Genomic DNA, 17719 nt, shown 5'->3' with positions numbered 1-17719 from the left:
TCAACAGAAGTCGGGCTAACGGAAACTAGCAGTCGATAAACCAGTGGCTGCAAATGCTGATCTGTGTATTCTAGTGGAGGGGAGAATACAATAGCATAGTGGGAGAGATCACTGTGTCACACATTGTTGTGTTGATGCAGGGATCTGTGAGTTTTTGTTTAACCCATTGGTCGAATGAGAAAAACAACTATACATTGTATACCCAGATTTACCCACTGGCTTCTTGTATCTCTCTATATCTCTCTGGGGTCTGGCAATGAGATCTCTGCACTTTAGTATGATAGGAAGCTCCTGCTGTTCTTTTTCTTCTGACATCAAGGGGAATGCAGCAGGCCAAAGATGAAACTCCAGTGTGTGTGGAGGCAATGCCAAAATAAAACACATCTTGTTTGTGCTGACCTAAAGAAACATGCAAAGCCAGTGGGGGGGGGGGGGGGGGATTCAGCCTTCAAATTCCATGTGTAGTTGAAAAGTTCATTTTTTGAAGAGATTGGATAAACTTTTTTTTAACATGTAGATCGGATAAACTTTCAAAATGCTTATTGTCTTTTTATCCCTGCCAGGGTTGTTATCCCTCGTTTCATACAGCAGAAGCTTTACATCTTCCTGCAGCACTGCTTTGGATACTGGCCTCTTGATGCTTCTTTCAGAGTGGTATGTGTTTTGACACCTTTTTACTTTCATTGGGTTTATATGTTCATCTGGTGAATTAAAATGTGCAAAACGCCCTGCCTATTTGTTTGCAGGTACTAGAGTTATGGCTAAGTTATTTGCAACCATGGAGATATGTTCCAGAAAGAGGAGCCTCACCAACTAGCAATGAGCCACAGAATCGCAGTGTTGCAGAGAAATGGTGAGAACCCAGATATTAAAGCCACAATCCTATCAATACTTCAGCAGTCTTTTCTGATCAGTTTTCAGCTGTATGCAAAAAGCTTTCAATTTATGAGAACCACCATTTCATGTCTTAGCCTGTTAGACTCACAATAATTAATAGTCTTAAGCCATTCCTTCACTACTGGAGCACATAAGAGAAGTGAAGCCTCTGTCAGTGTCTGCCCTTCTCCTCTAAAGCCTTGGCGCACTACTGACACTGGAGGTTTCACTAGCTGACGCTGCTCTACTGATCAACTGTTAGTGTACAGATGCAACAAAGCAATGGGGCAAAGCAGACATATCCTCCACTGTTGGAGTGTGTGGGTATGGCTGGTTTTGGAGCAGGGGGCAAAACAAGCTGACTACCAATCAGTAGGGTAGGGACAGGCAGAAAACATTCTCCCTATTGCTGTGGTAAGGACCTGCCTCCCCATTGTTTGGCGTCACACTGCCTGCACAGAATTTCTTGAGGCACGGATGCATTCGGCCTTTTGTAGAAAGCCTGTTGCAGTGACTGATCACGAACACAGGATGTGCCTTGGTGCTTCAAATTTTCAACACTGCTTTTTTCCTCCTCATACAAACCAAAAAAGATACGACAAAAACACACTACAAATTAAAGTACATTTCCATGTTTACAGTCAAATTTGAGAGCCCCACTATGTCTGTTTTACTAGTCACATTAACACCGCAAAAGCCACTAGCTTTTAGATCTTTAACGCTTTGTTAGGACAGACAGTGTTGAAATCTAGTTTACAAACTGATAATGATGTATTCCAGCAATGTACAGTCTACATTAATTATGGAAAACACGGCTCACCAGCCCTCTCAAAAACAAAGCAAATGAAGTAGGATTTTTCAGTGCTGTATTTATCTGAAAAGAAATTCCTAAAATGGTAAGAAGCAGATTTTAAATGTATATTTTTTTAACTTTATTTTTTAGTTATGCTAGGTAAGTGTGAACACAACACTTTGGCTGCAAGGTTTCGTATAAATGCAGCTATACTGATACACTTTTTTCATATGCAAAGAATTTAGCTTTAAATTAATTTTTTAGACTTTCAAATTTTTTAACAGTTCTTCCACTTCGTCTTTTTTTTTTTTATTATTCTATTAAGTGATTTGCTATTAGAGGAATATATTAGTGGCGCAATACTATCACTCTGCTAGATGCATAACAAACGTTGATAAAGGAAATTAGTATATAGAGTGTGAGATGTTTTCAGCGTTTTGGCTGACTTAAAATACAACTATTATATACAATTGTTATCCTTGCATGTACTATATATATATATATATATATATATATATATATATACCTTTAAAGGTTCAATGTTTGTAAAAATATAATGCACATGATTTTGCATGTAAAAAAATTAGCATTTTTGATTTTACATTGCAGCCTGTGAGCTTTGCACCCACAATCCACTGATCAGGCTCCTGCAGACAAATCTATACAGCTGTCTGCCCTTACCGCCCATACGGGCATACAGTTATTGAAAGTGTTTGTTAACCCAGTATTTAATATTCCTGATATATACTTGCTGTACCATGTACTTGTATGAAAAAGTATCCTGTTCTCTTTATATTGCTTCCTTTGTGTGAAATCCCTGGTGTTCCTGCCAGTTCCTCTGCTTTCCTATTAAAAACTGACCACACTAGGCAGGAGAACACACTGTGTAGTCAGTTCTCTAGCTATGCTGGGAACTCAGCCTGCTCTCCTTTAATGATCAGACTTGCCCTGACCCCCCCCCCCCCCTGCACAGCCATTCACTGAGAAGATCAGTGTACTGCCAGCTCTTATGCAGCTGAGAACCGAGGGAATGTGATCACTTTTGAAAGGGGGGATGGGGTATTTATAGTGTTTTTTCACATCTACACAAACCTTTTGCCTTTTGTTTCCATTTTTAAACTGGGCTGTTTTGCAAGGTGATTGTTTACAATCACTTGAAGTGCAGCAAGAGTCCATGAACTTCAAGAGTCTGCCATGATAGCAGACGGGACTTGAAGTTCATTCATTCACAGATCTCTGTGAATAAAAGATGCAGCTGTCTGGGCAGCCCCCCACACAGCTATGCTGTTTTTAAAATGTGACCATGAGGAGAGGAACCCCCCACCCCTGTCACAGGGAACATGCCCAGTAACATGTACACCCTAAATACAGGTGTAACATGTTACAAAAGGTGAAAAAATCATGCTTATTTTTATGTGGCAACTGTAGACATATCGTGTGTGTGTGTGTATGTGTACCCAAACACTCCATAGGGAGATTTTGATGGCATTGAGCGAAACATTAGAATAAAAGAATGGAAGGTCCATTTTCCTTACAAAACATGATTATCTGCATAAAGAAAAAAAAAAACCATAAAGGTTTGACAAAAAAATAAGGATAACGAAAAACCTTCAGTCCCAGCTTTCAATGCTTCCAGGATGCACAGGTGATGTCTCTGTGCTTCATCGCTGCCTCCTGAAATACTGTAGCTGGCCAATCGAAATCCCAGAAGGATGCACCTCAGCCCAATGTAGGGGTGCATTCTTGCAGGATTTGAAGTGACCAAGAAGTGCAGTGACATCACCTGCTTTTCCTGGAAGCATGGGAAGCCGGGAGCAAGGTAACTATTTTTTTAATTCTTTTCTTAAATCTCCTTGACAGGCGAGCTGTTGGCTCTTCCATATTGGCCAGACTTGGCCTGAGGAACAGATGTTTTTCTGACTGTGATTCTACCCTTCTCAGTATAGGAATCCAACTCCCAGGAAGGTGTACTATCGTATATGGAAGGCTCATTTTACCTGATGCAAAGCCCATAAGTTCCATCCTTGACAGTATGTTGTGGGGCATATAGTAGTTTAGCTTTTCTCTAGACTGATATGGAGCTGTCATTGGCTTTGATTATCTTACAGAACAAATCTCAGCCTTGGCTGTGCTTTTTCAGAGACCTATTGTGTCTCATTCATTGGTGTTGTGATAGACACAAATGGGACAGGGGCTTTTGGAGGGGGCTGCAGGGTAGCTTCTTGGCTACTGACTATGGTCCCTGCCATTTGAGGGAGCTACAAACATTCAGGAAAATGTCCTGTTAAATAATGAAAGATGATGTTGCCACATTTTCAAGGAAGCCATGATGGTCTCTGCCAACTTGAAACTCAGTGAGAAGATGGATCTGAAAAGAAAGCTGGTTAATGAGATTTGGACAGCCCTGGGTCGTCTTGAATACTAATGCTGAACAGTCTGGATGGGCACTGATTTGAGTCACCTAGGCTTGTCTAGGTAGTTAATTAGATCAGGGCTCGACAAACCCCGGGTGCCAGGTCGAATTAGCAACCTGGTGCCTGGGGTGCCCTGCAGGAGGTGTCCTGTCCCTTTTGCGCCCCCACCTCCTCCCCGAGTGCACGGACTTCCGCGCCGTCCGAAAATTGAGGCCCGGCTTTTCGGCCTTCTCCTGTGAGATGAGAGAGGCTGGGGAACTGGCGCCCTCTTGTGGTGGCCAGGAGTAATGACTGTTTCCACTGCCTGTTAATGCATTCCCATCTTCTTCCTAAGAGGAGATGAGAGGGAAGTTTTTGCAGGCTTCATCTCCGTGTCCAGTTACCTTTGCTTAAAGGTAAGTGGATAGGGAGTGTGGTTATTATTAATTTATTTTTTAAATTTAAAAAAAATAAATAATAATTTTTTTCTTTTTTAATTATTTTTTTCTCTAGCGCTCATCGACAGACGTAGTCCTCGGTGATACACCACCTTCGGGTTATGTTACCTCCGCAGGAGCAGGACTAGACAGGAAATTAAAAAGCTCTGGCCACACCCTAGGGGCAGTCCCAGAGGGTATATCCTCTCTCTCTCTGCCTCAGCAAATCAGTTATTTTCTGTCTAGTTAGGAGTAAGGACCTAGACACCTTGCTGGGATCTTAGGTCCTGGCAAGAATTTTTTCTTAAAGGCCTGGTTCAGATCCAATCAGCGCCAGTGGTCCTAGAAATTCTAGGCTGGCCTCCTCAAGCCGGCCTGGCCGACTTGGACATGTTAGTCGCAGACGTTCCGTGGGAACTTCGTCTCAGGGAGTGTCTGTGGTCTCAAGGACCAATTTACCTTCGTGCTTTACAGTCGCTGGTTTTAATGGCCTGGCCATTGAGACCCAAGTACTGAAGGACAGAGGTTTGTCTACTTCAGTCATTCCTACCCTTATTAAAGCAAGGAAAGCGACTTCCAGCAAAGTCTATTATCACACATGGAAGACTTATATTGCGTGGTGCGAATCTTTAGGATTTCCTCCACGTACCTATTCGGTGACTCGAATATTGGCTTTTTTGCAACAAGGGGTTGAGCAGAAGCTAGCCTTGAGCACCATCAAGGGTCAAGTTTCAGCATTAGCAATCTTCTTTCAGAAGCCTTTAGCTACCAAATCCTTGGTGCGGAATTTCATCCAGGGGGTGCGGCACCTGGCTCCTCCAGTCCGCGCGCCCTTACCGCCCTGGGATCTTAATTTGGTTTTGTCGGTTCTACAGAAACCTCCTTTTGAAAACATCAGGGAGATTCCCTTGCTTACTGTATCCCAGAAGGTGGCCTTCTTGGTGGCTATTACTTCTGCTCGCAGGGTGTCAGAACTGGCTGCATTATCATGCCAGTCACCATACCTAGTGATTCATAGGGATAAGGTAGTACTTCATCCTAAGCCATCTTTTCTTCCCAAGGTGGTTTCAGATTTTCATCTGAATGAAGATATTGTACTACCTTCCTTGTGTCCTCAGCCCAAGCATCATCGGGAACATGCGTTGCATTCCTTAGATGTGGTTCGGGCAATCAGGGTATACCTGAAAGCTACGGAATCATTCCGTAAGACGGATTCACTTTTTGTGATCACGGATGGCCCCAGAAAGGGTTTGCCTGCATCTGCCGCGACCATTGCCAAATGGATTAGACAAACGGTGGTACAGGCTTATTCTATTAAGGGTCAGAGTCCTCCGTTCCCTGTTAGGGCGCACTCCACTCGAGCGCTCAGTACTTCCTGGGCCTTTCGCCATCAGGCGTCAGTGGTCCAGGTATGTAAGGCGGCCACCTGGTCGTCGGTACATACCTTTACAAAATTCTATAAAATTGATGTGACGGCATCGGCGGATGCCTCATTTGGCCGCAAGGTTTTGCAGGCCGCAATTTGAGGAGACCGGTGGTCTACCTCGAGGGTTTTTTTCTGTTTGAAAAAAAAAAAAAAAAATTGTTTTCTCTTTTTTTGTTGAGTCTCATCATTAAGGATGAGCATTGTAAACTTCTAGTTGGCACCGGTTGGGCCTTCTAGATTGGGATTTGATTTCCATTTTCCCACCCCTCAGTTGTGATACTGCTCTGGGACGTCCCGAAGGTGGTGTATCACCGAGGACTACGTCTGTCGATGAGCGCTAGAGAAAAATGGATTTTTGTAAAATCTTACCGTAAAATCCTTTTCTCTTAGCTCATCGACAGACGTAGTCCCCGCCCCTCTGTTTTGGAGTTGGGTTGGGTTAAATTCTCTAAGCACTGCTTTTTCACATAACTGATTTGCTGAGGCAGAGAGAGAGAGGATATACCCTCTGGGACTGCCCCTAGGGTGTGGCCAGAGCTTTTTAATTTCCTGTCTAGTCCTGCTCCTGCGGAGGTAACATAACCCGAAGGTGGTGTATCACCGAGGACTACGTCTGTCGATGAGCTAAGAGAAAAGGATTTTACGGTAAGATTTTACAAAAATCCATTTTTTCCTCATCGTCATGCCACAGCCGAAGGCCCCTTTCACACGGGCTGTCTGATCAGGTCCGCCTGTCCGTTTTTGAGGCAGACCTGATCGGACCCTTCATTCTTCTCTATGGAGCAGTAATCTTGCAGGTTTTGTTCCGCCCTCTTTTTCTGTTTGAGGATTTTTGTTTGTGCTTCCCTGGCTACCCGGCCTCATGTTAAGTGCTTTTGAGACATCCTGGATAGTCCTTAATAATTCTGCTTTTTATCTTGTACCTACAGGTAAGCCTATAATAAGATTTACCTGTAGGTACAGTGAATGTCTCCTAAACTTGCCGTGTTTAGGAGATATTCATGTTTAAAGCAGCCAGTCACGTCACAGATGCATGCGCACTGCTCTCTGAACTGCCAGCACGCAGAGTGTGCCGTCAATGTAGAGAGCTGTGACTCCTGTGCGTATGTGCGGGAGTGACGTCAACGCAGCCTGTCCATTCAAATGGCTGGAGCCTATAAACACAGAAGGTAGACCAGGTAAAGATTGAAGCCTTGTCAGCAGTAACAGCACACCCCTGGAGCGCTTGGGTTTAGGACAAGTCTGTCATAATGTGTTGGTATGCAGTGCATACTAGCACATTATGGCTTAAACCACCCGGGGGTCCAGATATATTTTTCTCTAAACATCTTCCAGGGCAGCATCTGATAGGCTTCTTCTACCTGTAACAGGAAACACAATTGTCCACCAATATAAATGTATCTGCTATACCTGCGTGCCTCAGGTATTTTGTGTTTCCTCCATGTCCACACGTAAGCTGCACCAGTTGTTTGGGCTTGTGCAGGGGACTCCCTGGCCAGCCTCCCATCTGGTCCCGTGGGGCCAGGGCAGTATCAGCTCAGGGGCAGCACAAGAGCAAGGTCAGCTCATTTGCCTGCGGTTTCGTCCCAGCTGAAAGGGTGTCGTGTCACTAACTGGTACAACAACTGTCTATCTCATGTGGGTTCCCTTGTGCTTTTCTGAAGGTAAAGGCCCCAGAAGAGAAAAGGGCAAAGACCAGCGGCAAGGCATGCGCCTCTGGCGGTTACAGGTTATCTCCAGACTGGAAAAAAACGCTCTGCCAGAAATGCATTAACAAAATGGTTGCTCAAGAATCACAAGGTTTCTTTAAGGATATGCTTAACTTTCAGCGGGGAGGAGATGGATCAAACAGAACAGGAAGCCGATTCGGATGACCCAGACCCTGAGTCAGAAGACCTATGTTTAGATTCAGACGAGGAACATGCAGCATCAGAAGGCACTCTCTTCCTTTCAAAGAACACTGAAAATCTACTGCGGCCCATTGCAGACACCCTGGACATCAAGGAACAAAAAAGCGAAAAAATAGATTATGCGGGATTCCCTTCATGGGCGACTTATGGTTTTGCTAGGCCTGGAATTGGTCTTAGACAGGATTGCAGCTAAGAATAAAGGTTTCCCTCAGGCCAAGAAGAAACAGGGGAAAGCACCCTTTCATCAGTCCAGGAGATTTAATAAAGCAGGAGCAAAAAAGCGCTGGACCCCCCAAAAAAGAAAAGGCAAGAAAGACACCTCATTCTCAAGCCTTTCTTTCTCTTACGTCCTCCGACAGTCGCCGCCCTCTTCATATTCGTCACAATGGGGTATTAGACTTTGCTCCGAAGGAGTAGCTAGGCAACAGAATATGTTAATATAAAAGTTTTAACACATCCCACCCCCAGGGGGTGGTCCCCTCAGTCAATACCCTCCTACTTCCTGTATCCATACTCCAGTTTCAATGTCTAGCTTGTCAGGAGTGGCTGGCTCTCTCTGTGCTGGGGCTTTGTGCCCCAGACTCTTTCTTCTTTTTTGATTTTTTGTTTGAGTTTTCTCTCTTGCTTTACTTAGCTGTTATTTTTTCAGCGTTAGTTAGTTCTTCTGATGAAGAGGATTCGTGCGGGCTGGGTCTCGGGCTGATCCCCCTGGTCGCAGGTTGTGGGTCAGTGGCTTCCCAGCCTGCCATCGAGCGTTCAGTCAGGTATCGCTCCTGGCGCAGTGAACGACCCATCCCTGTTCGGTGCAGGGATGCTTGGTGAGGTGGCTACCTCACTGGACGCTGTGCGGTTTCTTAACCCACCATTGTGCTGCGTCCTGGATGCGACTCTCCTTGCCTTGTGTGCAGCGGTTTGTTCGCCTGTGCGGGTTCCCCACGCCATCCGTGGAGGTAAGTGTATTTATGTGGGGACCTGTCTGTTTTGGGAGGGCTGTCAGTCTGGGACTGTGTTACCCTGCCTGTGTTCACACTGTGGATTTGTTTCTCCCTGTCTCTCTGGCTGCATGCTGTGGGCATAAGGAGGGGGGGCTGGGCTGCACTGTCTGTGTCAGCCTGTGTATGTGTGAAGGCTGTGTGCTGTGGGACATGCTTTTGACCATGTTGGGGCACTTTACAGCGATCGCTACGGCGATCCGCCATGTTTTTTTGCATGGGTGGTGTTAATGCATCACTGTAGTGGGGGAGCGGCGGTTTCGGCGCCAAAAGGCGCCATTTTGCCTGCACTCGCCCAGCCGCATGTTTTAACTGCGGGCGGCCATTTTCTTGTAGCCTTCCATAGTCTTTAACAGAGCGCCCTGATTGCATCACTTCCTCTTTCCTGGTGTGCACGATCGCGGCGGCAGCTACAGCGAGGTCTCCTTCAGGTTTTTACCTTTCTGATCTTCCTTTATCCATTGCCTGGGTTCTGTGTCTTCCCTGTGGGGGTCTCAATTGTGCTGTGTGTGTGTGCGGTGGGCTGCGCTCGCTGCGCTTGTTAAAGGGGCAGTTAACCCCTTCTTGGCCAGCAATAATTTTTGGGCAATGGATTCTCAGGAGGGCAAATTTCCTACCACATTGATGGGTAGTCAGGGGACTGCTGTTTCCCCCCCAGGGGGGGATTTGGCTGCGATTGTGGCTAATCTGGCAGCACAGGTGCAAATGCTGGTGGCTGCTTAATCCACAAAAAGGTCCAGAGATTCAATTTCCTCTGGTTCAGAGGGTGATGGTGCAGGGGCTGGTGTGGCCGGGGTCTCCTTATCAGGGTCCCGTTCCTCCCTGGATCTTGTGGGGTCCGAGGTGGAGGCTGAGGTTGAAGGGGTGGATGATTCTCCCCCTGGCTCGTCTGAAGAGCTTGCACTCATGGATGAAATGGTTGCTTCTATTAAGCATACGCTGCGCTTGCAGGATGAACCGTGTCCACCTGCTGCCTTGGCAGCTTATGGGACAAAGAGACGGCGCAAAACATCGCAGGTTTTTCCCTGCACGGATGATTTTCAAAACGCTGTTAAAGAACAATGGCGTAATATCCGCAAGCCTTTTGCTGTGCCCAGTAGGTTCAAATTGCGTTATCCTTTCACGCCCGCTACTGACGAGCGTTGGTGTGTACCACCTCCGGTGGATCACGCGATCGCGGTTTTGAATAAGTCCACTGCGATTCCTGCTGAGGATACCCCGGTGTTCCGGGATGCCACGGACAAGAGGCTGGAGTCTCTTGCCCGTCATACCTATTCTATTATGGGTTCTATGTTGAAAGCTCTGTTTGCTTCCCTTATGGCGGCCCAGGCGGTCGCGAGTTGGACGCAGGTGCTTAGACGCGTTTTGGTGGCTGACTCAGCCCCGCAGGCGACATTGGACATGGTGGATCAAATCCATCAGGGTGTCATGTATTTGTGCGATGCGGACTTGGATATGGTCCCGTTGGCCGCACGTGTACACGGTGTGGCGGTGTTGTCTCGCCGTTTGGTTTGCTTGAAGTGTTGGTCGGTGGACCAATCTTCTCGCAAGACTTTAGCCAATCTTCCTTATGACGGTTCTCGCCTTTTTGGTGAATCCTTGGATACACTGATAAAGGGGATCACGGGTGGTAAGAGCACGCTCTTGCCCCAATCCCAGAAGGCTAAGTCGACTTCTGGTAAGAAGCATGCTTCCTTTCGGCCCTCTCAGGGGTCCTTTCGTGCCTTTCGGCCGCACTTTAAGGGCAAACCGTTCAAAGGTCAGGGCTCTCAAAAGAAGCCGTGGACAGGTAAGCAGAAGTCCGGCCAATCCGGATCCGCTGCCCACAACAGTGCGGCCTGAAGGGGCGCCCTCACCCGGTTCTGGGGTGGGGGGACGCTTGCTCGGTTTTCTACAACCTTGGCTGGCCCGTGTTCGGGACAGGTGGGTTCAGGAAATCGTTCGTTCTGGTTACAAGATCGAGTTTCTCTCTCGACCGGAGAGCAGATTTTTTCCCTCAAATCTTCAACTGTCTCCGGAGCGTTTGCGGGATCTGCACCTGGCGGTGCGGGACCTGAGAGCTCAGGGAGTGGTGGTCCCGGTACCTCATCGGGACAGGTTTCGGGGGTTCTATTCAAATCTGTTCACTGTACCCAGGAAGGAGGGCAAGGTTCGTCCTATTCTGGACCTGAAGGCTCTAAACCGCTTTGTGCGGGTTCGCAAGTTCCGCATGGAATCTCTGCGGTCGGTGGTGGCTGCCCTGGTTCCGGGGGAATTCATGGCCTCCATCGATCTGAAGGGTGCGTACCTACACATTCCCATTTTCGAGGGTCACCAGAGGTACCTTCGATTCGCCATTGCGGAGGATCACTACCAATTTGTGGCGTTGCCTTTTGGCCTCGCTTCGGCTCCGCGGGTTTTCACCAAGGTGCTTGCCCCACTGCTGGCCTTGTTAAGGGCCCAGGGCATCTCTGTCCTGGGGTATCTGGACGACATTCTGGTTCGGTCTGCGACCAGCCAGGGTCTGGAGGAGGATCTGTCCATCACGGTGTAGACTCTGCAGGAGTTTGGTTGGACGATAAATTATCCAAAATCGACACTGTGCCCGACGGTTCGTCTTCCCTATTTGGGAATGATCCTGGACTCGGTCCAAGCGAAGGTCTTCCTACCGGACGACAAAATCAGGGTTCTTCAGGGAGAAGTCCAGTCCCTCAGGGACGTTCCGTGCTCATCCCTGCGGAAGTGCATGCGGTGTCTGGGTCTGATGGTCTCGGCTTTCGAGGCAATTCCCTTTGCCCAGTTTCACACGAGGGGTCTCCAAGCGGAGATTCTGTCCAAGTGGGACGGGCGTCCGCAGTCTCTGGATGTCGAGGTTTCGTTGAGCCGTCGCACCAGAAGGGATCTTCTGTGGTGGCTCCAGTCCCCGGCGGTGTCGGGGGGGAAAGTCTTTTCGTCCTCTTTCATGGACGGTGATCACCACGGACGCCAGCCTGTCGGGCTGGGGTGGTGTTCTGGGCGTTCTGTCCACCCAGGGGACTTGGTCGGGGGAGGAATCCTCCCTTCCGATCAACATTCTGGAGTTGCGTGCGATAAATCTTTGCCTTCACCGTTGGACGGACAGGCTGCGCGGCTGTCCGGTTCGGGTGCAGACGGACAATGCCACGGCAGTGGCTTACGTCAATCACCAAGGGGGCACCAGGAGTGCCCGAGCGGCTCGGGAAGTGGCCGGCATTCTTTCTTGGGCCGAGACTCATGTCCCGGCGATATCAGCGGTACACATTCCGGGGGTGGAGAACTGGCAGACGGATTATCTGAGTCGCCAGACCCTGGATCAGGGGGAATGGTCTCTCCACCCGGCTGTCTTCCAGATGTTGTGCGCGAAGTGGGGTCTTCCGGAAGTGGACCTGTTCGCGTCTCGTCTGAACAACAAGGTAAAAAGGTTTGTGGCAAGGACGCGCGATCCTCGGGCAGACGCGTCCGACGCGTTGGTGGCCCCGTGGCACCAGTATCGGCTGCTGTATGCGTTCCCGCCGATCCAATTGCTGCCCAGGTTCCTTCGCAGGTTGAACTCGGAACCACACACAGTGATTCTTGTGGCACCGGACTGGCCTCGCCGGTCCTGGTACGCGGACCTCGTGAACCTGGCGGTCGACGCTCCTTGGCGTCTGCCTCTTCGAGAAGATCTCTTGTCTCAAGGACCGATATTCCATCCTGCTTTACAGTCGCTGGCTTTGACGGTCTGGCTGTTGAAACCGAGGTCCTGAAGGATAGGGGTCTCTCTCCGGAGGTCATTCACACTTTGATTAATGCGAGGAAGTCTTCCTCGGGGAAGGTCTATCACCGTACTTGGAAGGCCTATTTTGCCTGGTGTGAGTCCAGGGGGTTTTCACCTCGCACTTACTCGGTGTCTAGGGTGTTGTCCTTCCTTCAGACGGGTGTCGACCAGCGTTTGGCGCTGGCTACGGTCAAGGGTCAGGTGTCTGCGCTGGCCGTTCTTTTTCCACGTCCTGTGGCGTCTAACTCTTTGGTAGTACCTTTGTTCAAGGGGTGCGACATCTGGTCCCTCCTAGGAGGGAACCTTTACCTCCTTGGGACTTAAATCTTGTTCTGTCCGTGCTACAACATGCTCCCTTTGAACAGATCAGGAAGATCTCGTTGTCCATGTTGTCCAAGAAAGTCGCTTTTTTGGTGGCGATCACTTCGGCTCGCAGGGTTTCGGAGCTGGCAGCTTTGTCCTGCAAGTCTCCGTATCTGGTCCTTCATCTGGATAAGGTGGTCTTACGACCTAACCCTTCTTTTCTTCCGAAGAGGGTTTCGGATTTTCACATCAATGAGGATATTGTCCTGCCTTCGCTCTGCGCGAAGCCCAAACATCCGAAGGAGGTGGAGCTGCATTCCTTGGATGTTGTTCGGGCGATTAGGGTTTACCTGAAATCGACTGAATCTTTCCGCAAGTCGGATTCCTTGTTTGTCCTTCCTGAGGGACCTCAGAAGGGCTTGGCTGCATCGGCCTCTACCATTGCCAAATGGATCAGACAGACTGTGGAACAGGCCTATGCTTTGAAGGGGAGAGTTCCCCCTGTGCCTGTGAAGGCGCACTCTACAAGATCTCTGAGTACGTCTTGGGCCTGTCGTCATGGGGCTTCTGTGGCCCAGGTGTGTAAGGCGGCGACTTGGTCGTCCGTTCACACCTTCACAAAATTCTACAGAGTGGATGTTCGGGCATCGGCAGATGCTTCCTTTGGCCACAAGGTTCTTAGTGCGGCAGTTCCTTAGAGCCTCTTGTATGGGCTTCTTGGCTGTTGGGATACATGTTGTTATCCCTAGGTTATTTGTTTTCCTGGGATTTTTTTGCTTCTGTTGAGCAAGTTTTTTCTTCTGTTGCCCAGAGGGTTTCCTTCCTTTGGTAAGGTTCCTTTCTCTGCTGTGGAGACGGCGTTGCCTTGGGCGCGGCTGCGTTTCCCACCCCTCATGTTTGCACTGCTTTGGGACGTCCCCATTGTGACGAATATGAAGAGGGCGGCGACTGTCGGAGGACGTAAGAGAAAACGGAATTTTTGTAAAATCTTACCTGTAAAATTCCTTTCTCTGAGTCCTCCGACAGTCGCCGCCCCCGCCCCTCTTTTGGGGTTGAATGTACTCTCTACTGCTATTCCACTGAAACTGGAGTATGGATACAGGAAGTAGGAGGGTATTGACTGAGGGGACCACCCCCTGGGGGTGGGATGTGTTAAAACTTTTATATTAACATATTCTGTTGCCTAGCTACTCCTTCGGAGCAAAGTCTAATACCCCATTGTGACGAATATGAAGAGGGCGGCGACTGTCGGAGGACTCAGAGAAAGGAATTTTACAGGTAAGATTTTACAAAAATTCCGTTTTACCAGAAACAAAAAAACAACGGCAGTCTCCAGGTGGGGGGCAAACTAGCGGCCTTTGCTCAGCAGTGGAGAAACGCCACAGAAAACAAATTTGTTCCCCCCCACAATAGCAGAGGTTTCCGGCCACCCCTCAACCAAATTCCTAGTGACCACACTTTCAAGAAACCAAGACCGTGCAGAGGCCTTTCTATCTTTGCTGGAAAATCTACTGAATCAAAGTGATTTGTCCTGTCCTGCCGGGAGAAGAAAAAACTGTTTTTTACTCTCACATATTTGCACGAAAGAAGCCATCAGGGAAACGAAAACTCATACTGAACCTCAAACAGCTCAACAAAAAGATAAAGTTCAAGAGGTTTAGGGTGGAATCCATTTATTCAGTCAGGAATATCCTACCTGCAGGAGTCTTTATGGCCAAGATAGACTTCCAAGGCACCTATCTCCATGTTCCAATAAAAAGAAGCCATCAAAGATACCCAAGATTCGCGGTCCTCGGGGCAAAATTTCTATCAGAGTCCTGCTACCCTCCAGAAAATGAATCGGAAGAGATGTTGCAAACAAAATTGCTTATTGCACATGCGCTATGCGTTCCAACATGGCCGCTATGCGTTTTAATGGGTTTCCTATACTGACAAAACATGAAGGCAGCAGTGGACGTTTTCTTACATCCAAACAAGTCTTCAATTTCACACTTATTTTAGCAGTTATCTCACCTTTATATACTGAAAAATACTATTTTACTATGTAATCAGTTTGGCGCTGAGCGGGGTGTACCAAGATGGACGTCGCCACTTTCTGCCTGCAGGCTTGTTGTTGTATTTACTATAATACTAATACAGTAAACCCCGCTCCATCGCGGTTCAGTTTTTGCGGTCCCGGTATATTGCGTTTTTTTTTTTGTAATGTTATTTTACTATATAAATCGTTAATAATTAAATATTTTTGTGTTTTCCATAGCTCTTGCTATGTCTCTCAGTATCTTTTATGTGTTTAAATGAGTTTCTATTGTTTTAAAAGTGTGTTTAAAAACCTTAAAATGCTTTTACACGTACAGTGACAGTAAAAAAAAAACATGCCTACAATGCATTTTAATAGGGTTTTTCTATTTCGCGGATTTTCACTTTTCGCGGCTGGGTCCGGAACGTAACCCCCGCAATGGAGGGGGGTTTACTGTAATACTGTAATAAAAATGTAATACTGCATTTCACTATATATAGTAAAAAAACAGAAGGCGCCCATGTGGATTGCCCATGTGTATGGATGTTGCTGCCTTATGTCAAACTATTAGTTTAGGTTTTTTCTTTTCCATTTTAGAATGGGGTGCCTTGAGATTGTGCAGAATTGCTAAGGGCGCCACAACTTTAAAAAGGTTGAGAAACACTGATCTAGACGATATGTTGTCCTTCACAGAATCAGCAGAGAGCCTGACAGCCAATCTGCGGACAAGCATCTCCTACTTGCAAGACCTAGGATGGCTAGTGAGCGCCAAAAAATCTTAATTGGTCCCAAACCGGAGGGTTTTATACATGGGCTATGTGCTAGATGCCAGAGTGGTCAACATTTTCCTAACGGAAGAAAAGACCCAAAGAAATTAGAGGCAATAGCATCTCTGAGGGCCAAATCCATGACCATCAGGTAGGGAATGGCGGCACTAGGACTAATGACATCCTCGATTGTGGCCATCACCTGAGCACAGCTGCACATGAGGCCTCTGCAAAATCATCTTCTGGCCTAGGGGGATGGCAGTCCAACGTCCCTGGAGACGACCATTCCAGTCGTCTTCAGTGGTTGCTTAACCCTCTTCGCTACGTTGAAAAGTGCAGATGGGCGCAGGTCAGCCTGGTACGGATCACTACAGACGCCAGTACCCTGAGGTGGGAAGTGCACATGGTGGATCTTTGCACACAGGGGGAATGGAATCCCCACTGGTTTTGAGCCTCGTATATAAGGGAACTAAAAGCTGTAGAGCAAAACCTAAGGTCGTTTCAAGCAACGATTCAGGGCAAAGATGTCTGAATCCGAAAAGACAACGTCACAACAGTGGCATAGCTAAACAGACAAGGAGGAACAAAGTCTCTGCACCCAATTGGACTGAATCAAACATTCGATCCATCTTGGCTGTCCATCTGAAGGGGATAGACAACACCCTGGCAATCTTCTCATGGATCAGTAAAAGTTGGGGGGTGCCTGAGGTGCCTGGCGTTCAGGCAAAGTTGGTCATACCGTTTTTTGTTATGCATTTCCCCTGGTCACCCTAATACCAAAGGTAATGCAAAAGATCAGGGAAGAAAAGATTACGGTGATCCTCAAGCGCCGCATTGGCCCCAGAGAGCATGGTTCAGCCATCTGAAAAACCTCAGTGTCAAACCACACTTAACACTGCCTAATGTACCAGATCTTCTATCTCAGGGGCTGATCAACCACCCGAATTGCAAGGTCATGAAGCTTTTGGCCTGGTCGCTGAGAGGAAAGGATATTCGGACATGATAATAGACACCATTTTAGCCAGCAGAAAAGATGTGACCAAAGCCATTTATGAAAAAGTGAGAAAGAAGTTTGTCTCCTGGAACGAAAGCAAAGGAAGCCCTGACAGAGGAATTATCCCTGCAATTTTAGACTTGCAAGGGACAGACAAAAATCTCTCATAGCACTCTTCTACTCTTCTATGGTCCAAGTGGCAGTGTTCTCTTCCTTTCTGGACGTCAGACTGGCAGAAGACCCACTTCTAAAAAGACTCCTCCTCGCATTTGGAAGATCTAGGCCCAGGAGGCTTAGCAGAGTCTGCTATAGGACCTCTCCACGGTTCTTAGAGGTTTCCTCTCTCCTCCATTTAAACCACTGGAAAAATGTTCGGATCATCACCTCACGTTAAAAAGAGTATTTAGTAGCCCTAGTGTCGGCTTGGAGGGTAAGCAAAATACAGGCGCTATCTGTGTTGGAACCCTACTTTTTAATCCAGCTGGATAAAAGTTTGCTCAACCTTCCACAGAACGCAGAATATTGCTATCCCCTCTTCCAGCTTTAATGAACTACAAGAAAAGAGAAACATATATGCTAAACTAGACGTTAGAAAAATACATACAGCTTACCTTGAAAGAACTAAGGACTGGTGAAGAGCTACCACTCTATTCGTCCTTCACTCAGGGATCAACAAGGTGAAACAAGCCTCGAAAAATGATGGCCAGAAGGATCAAGCTTGCTCTACAGGCGGCCTATCAAGCATAAAATCTTTCCTAAACCCCCTCCACCCACCCAAGCGGAGTCAAAGCCCACTTCACCGGAACCTGGGCCTCCTCTGTCGCAAAGAGGGCAGGAGCAACACTGGAGCAGACCAGCAGGGCAGCGACATGGTTGAGCTTTGGTACCTTTGTGAGGCATTATCGCATTGACTGCCTGTCCAATCAGGATCAACCATTGGTCTGCCAGGTACGGCAGATACATTTAGAACAATGGACAATTGTGTTTCCTGTTACAGGTAGGAGTGGCCTATCTCTCAGATGCTGCACTGGAAGACTTCTCAGAAAAAGTTACCAGG

At 47.7% G+C, this 17719-nt stretch overlaps 1 protein-coding gene across 2 annotated transcripts in view; it reads left to right on the top strand.

Moving 5' to 3' along the window:
- Positions 1–17719, top strand: part of SMPD4 (sphingomyelin phosphodiesterase 4) — a 168910-nt gene that overhangs the window by 56334 nt on the left and 94857 nt on the right. For both annotated transcript variants that reach the window (XM_082255892.1, XM_082255891.1), the window contains 2 exons: positions 564–654; positions 747–853. In XM_082255892.1, the coding sequence (XP_082112018.1) occupies positions 564–654; positions 747–853 (198 nt within the window). The remainder of the gene's footprint in view (positions 1–563; positions 655–746; positions 854–17719) is intronic.

The sequence above is a fragment of the Pelophylax lessonae genome (assembly GCF_965119305.1).
Source record: "Pelophylax lessonae genome assembly, chromosome: 1".
NCBI lineage: Eukaryota > Metazoa > Chordata > Amphibia > Anura > Ranidae > Pelophylax > Pelophylax lessonae.
Note: the sequence above shows the minus strand (reverse complement) of the source record. Positions and strands in the feature narration are given on the sequence as shown.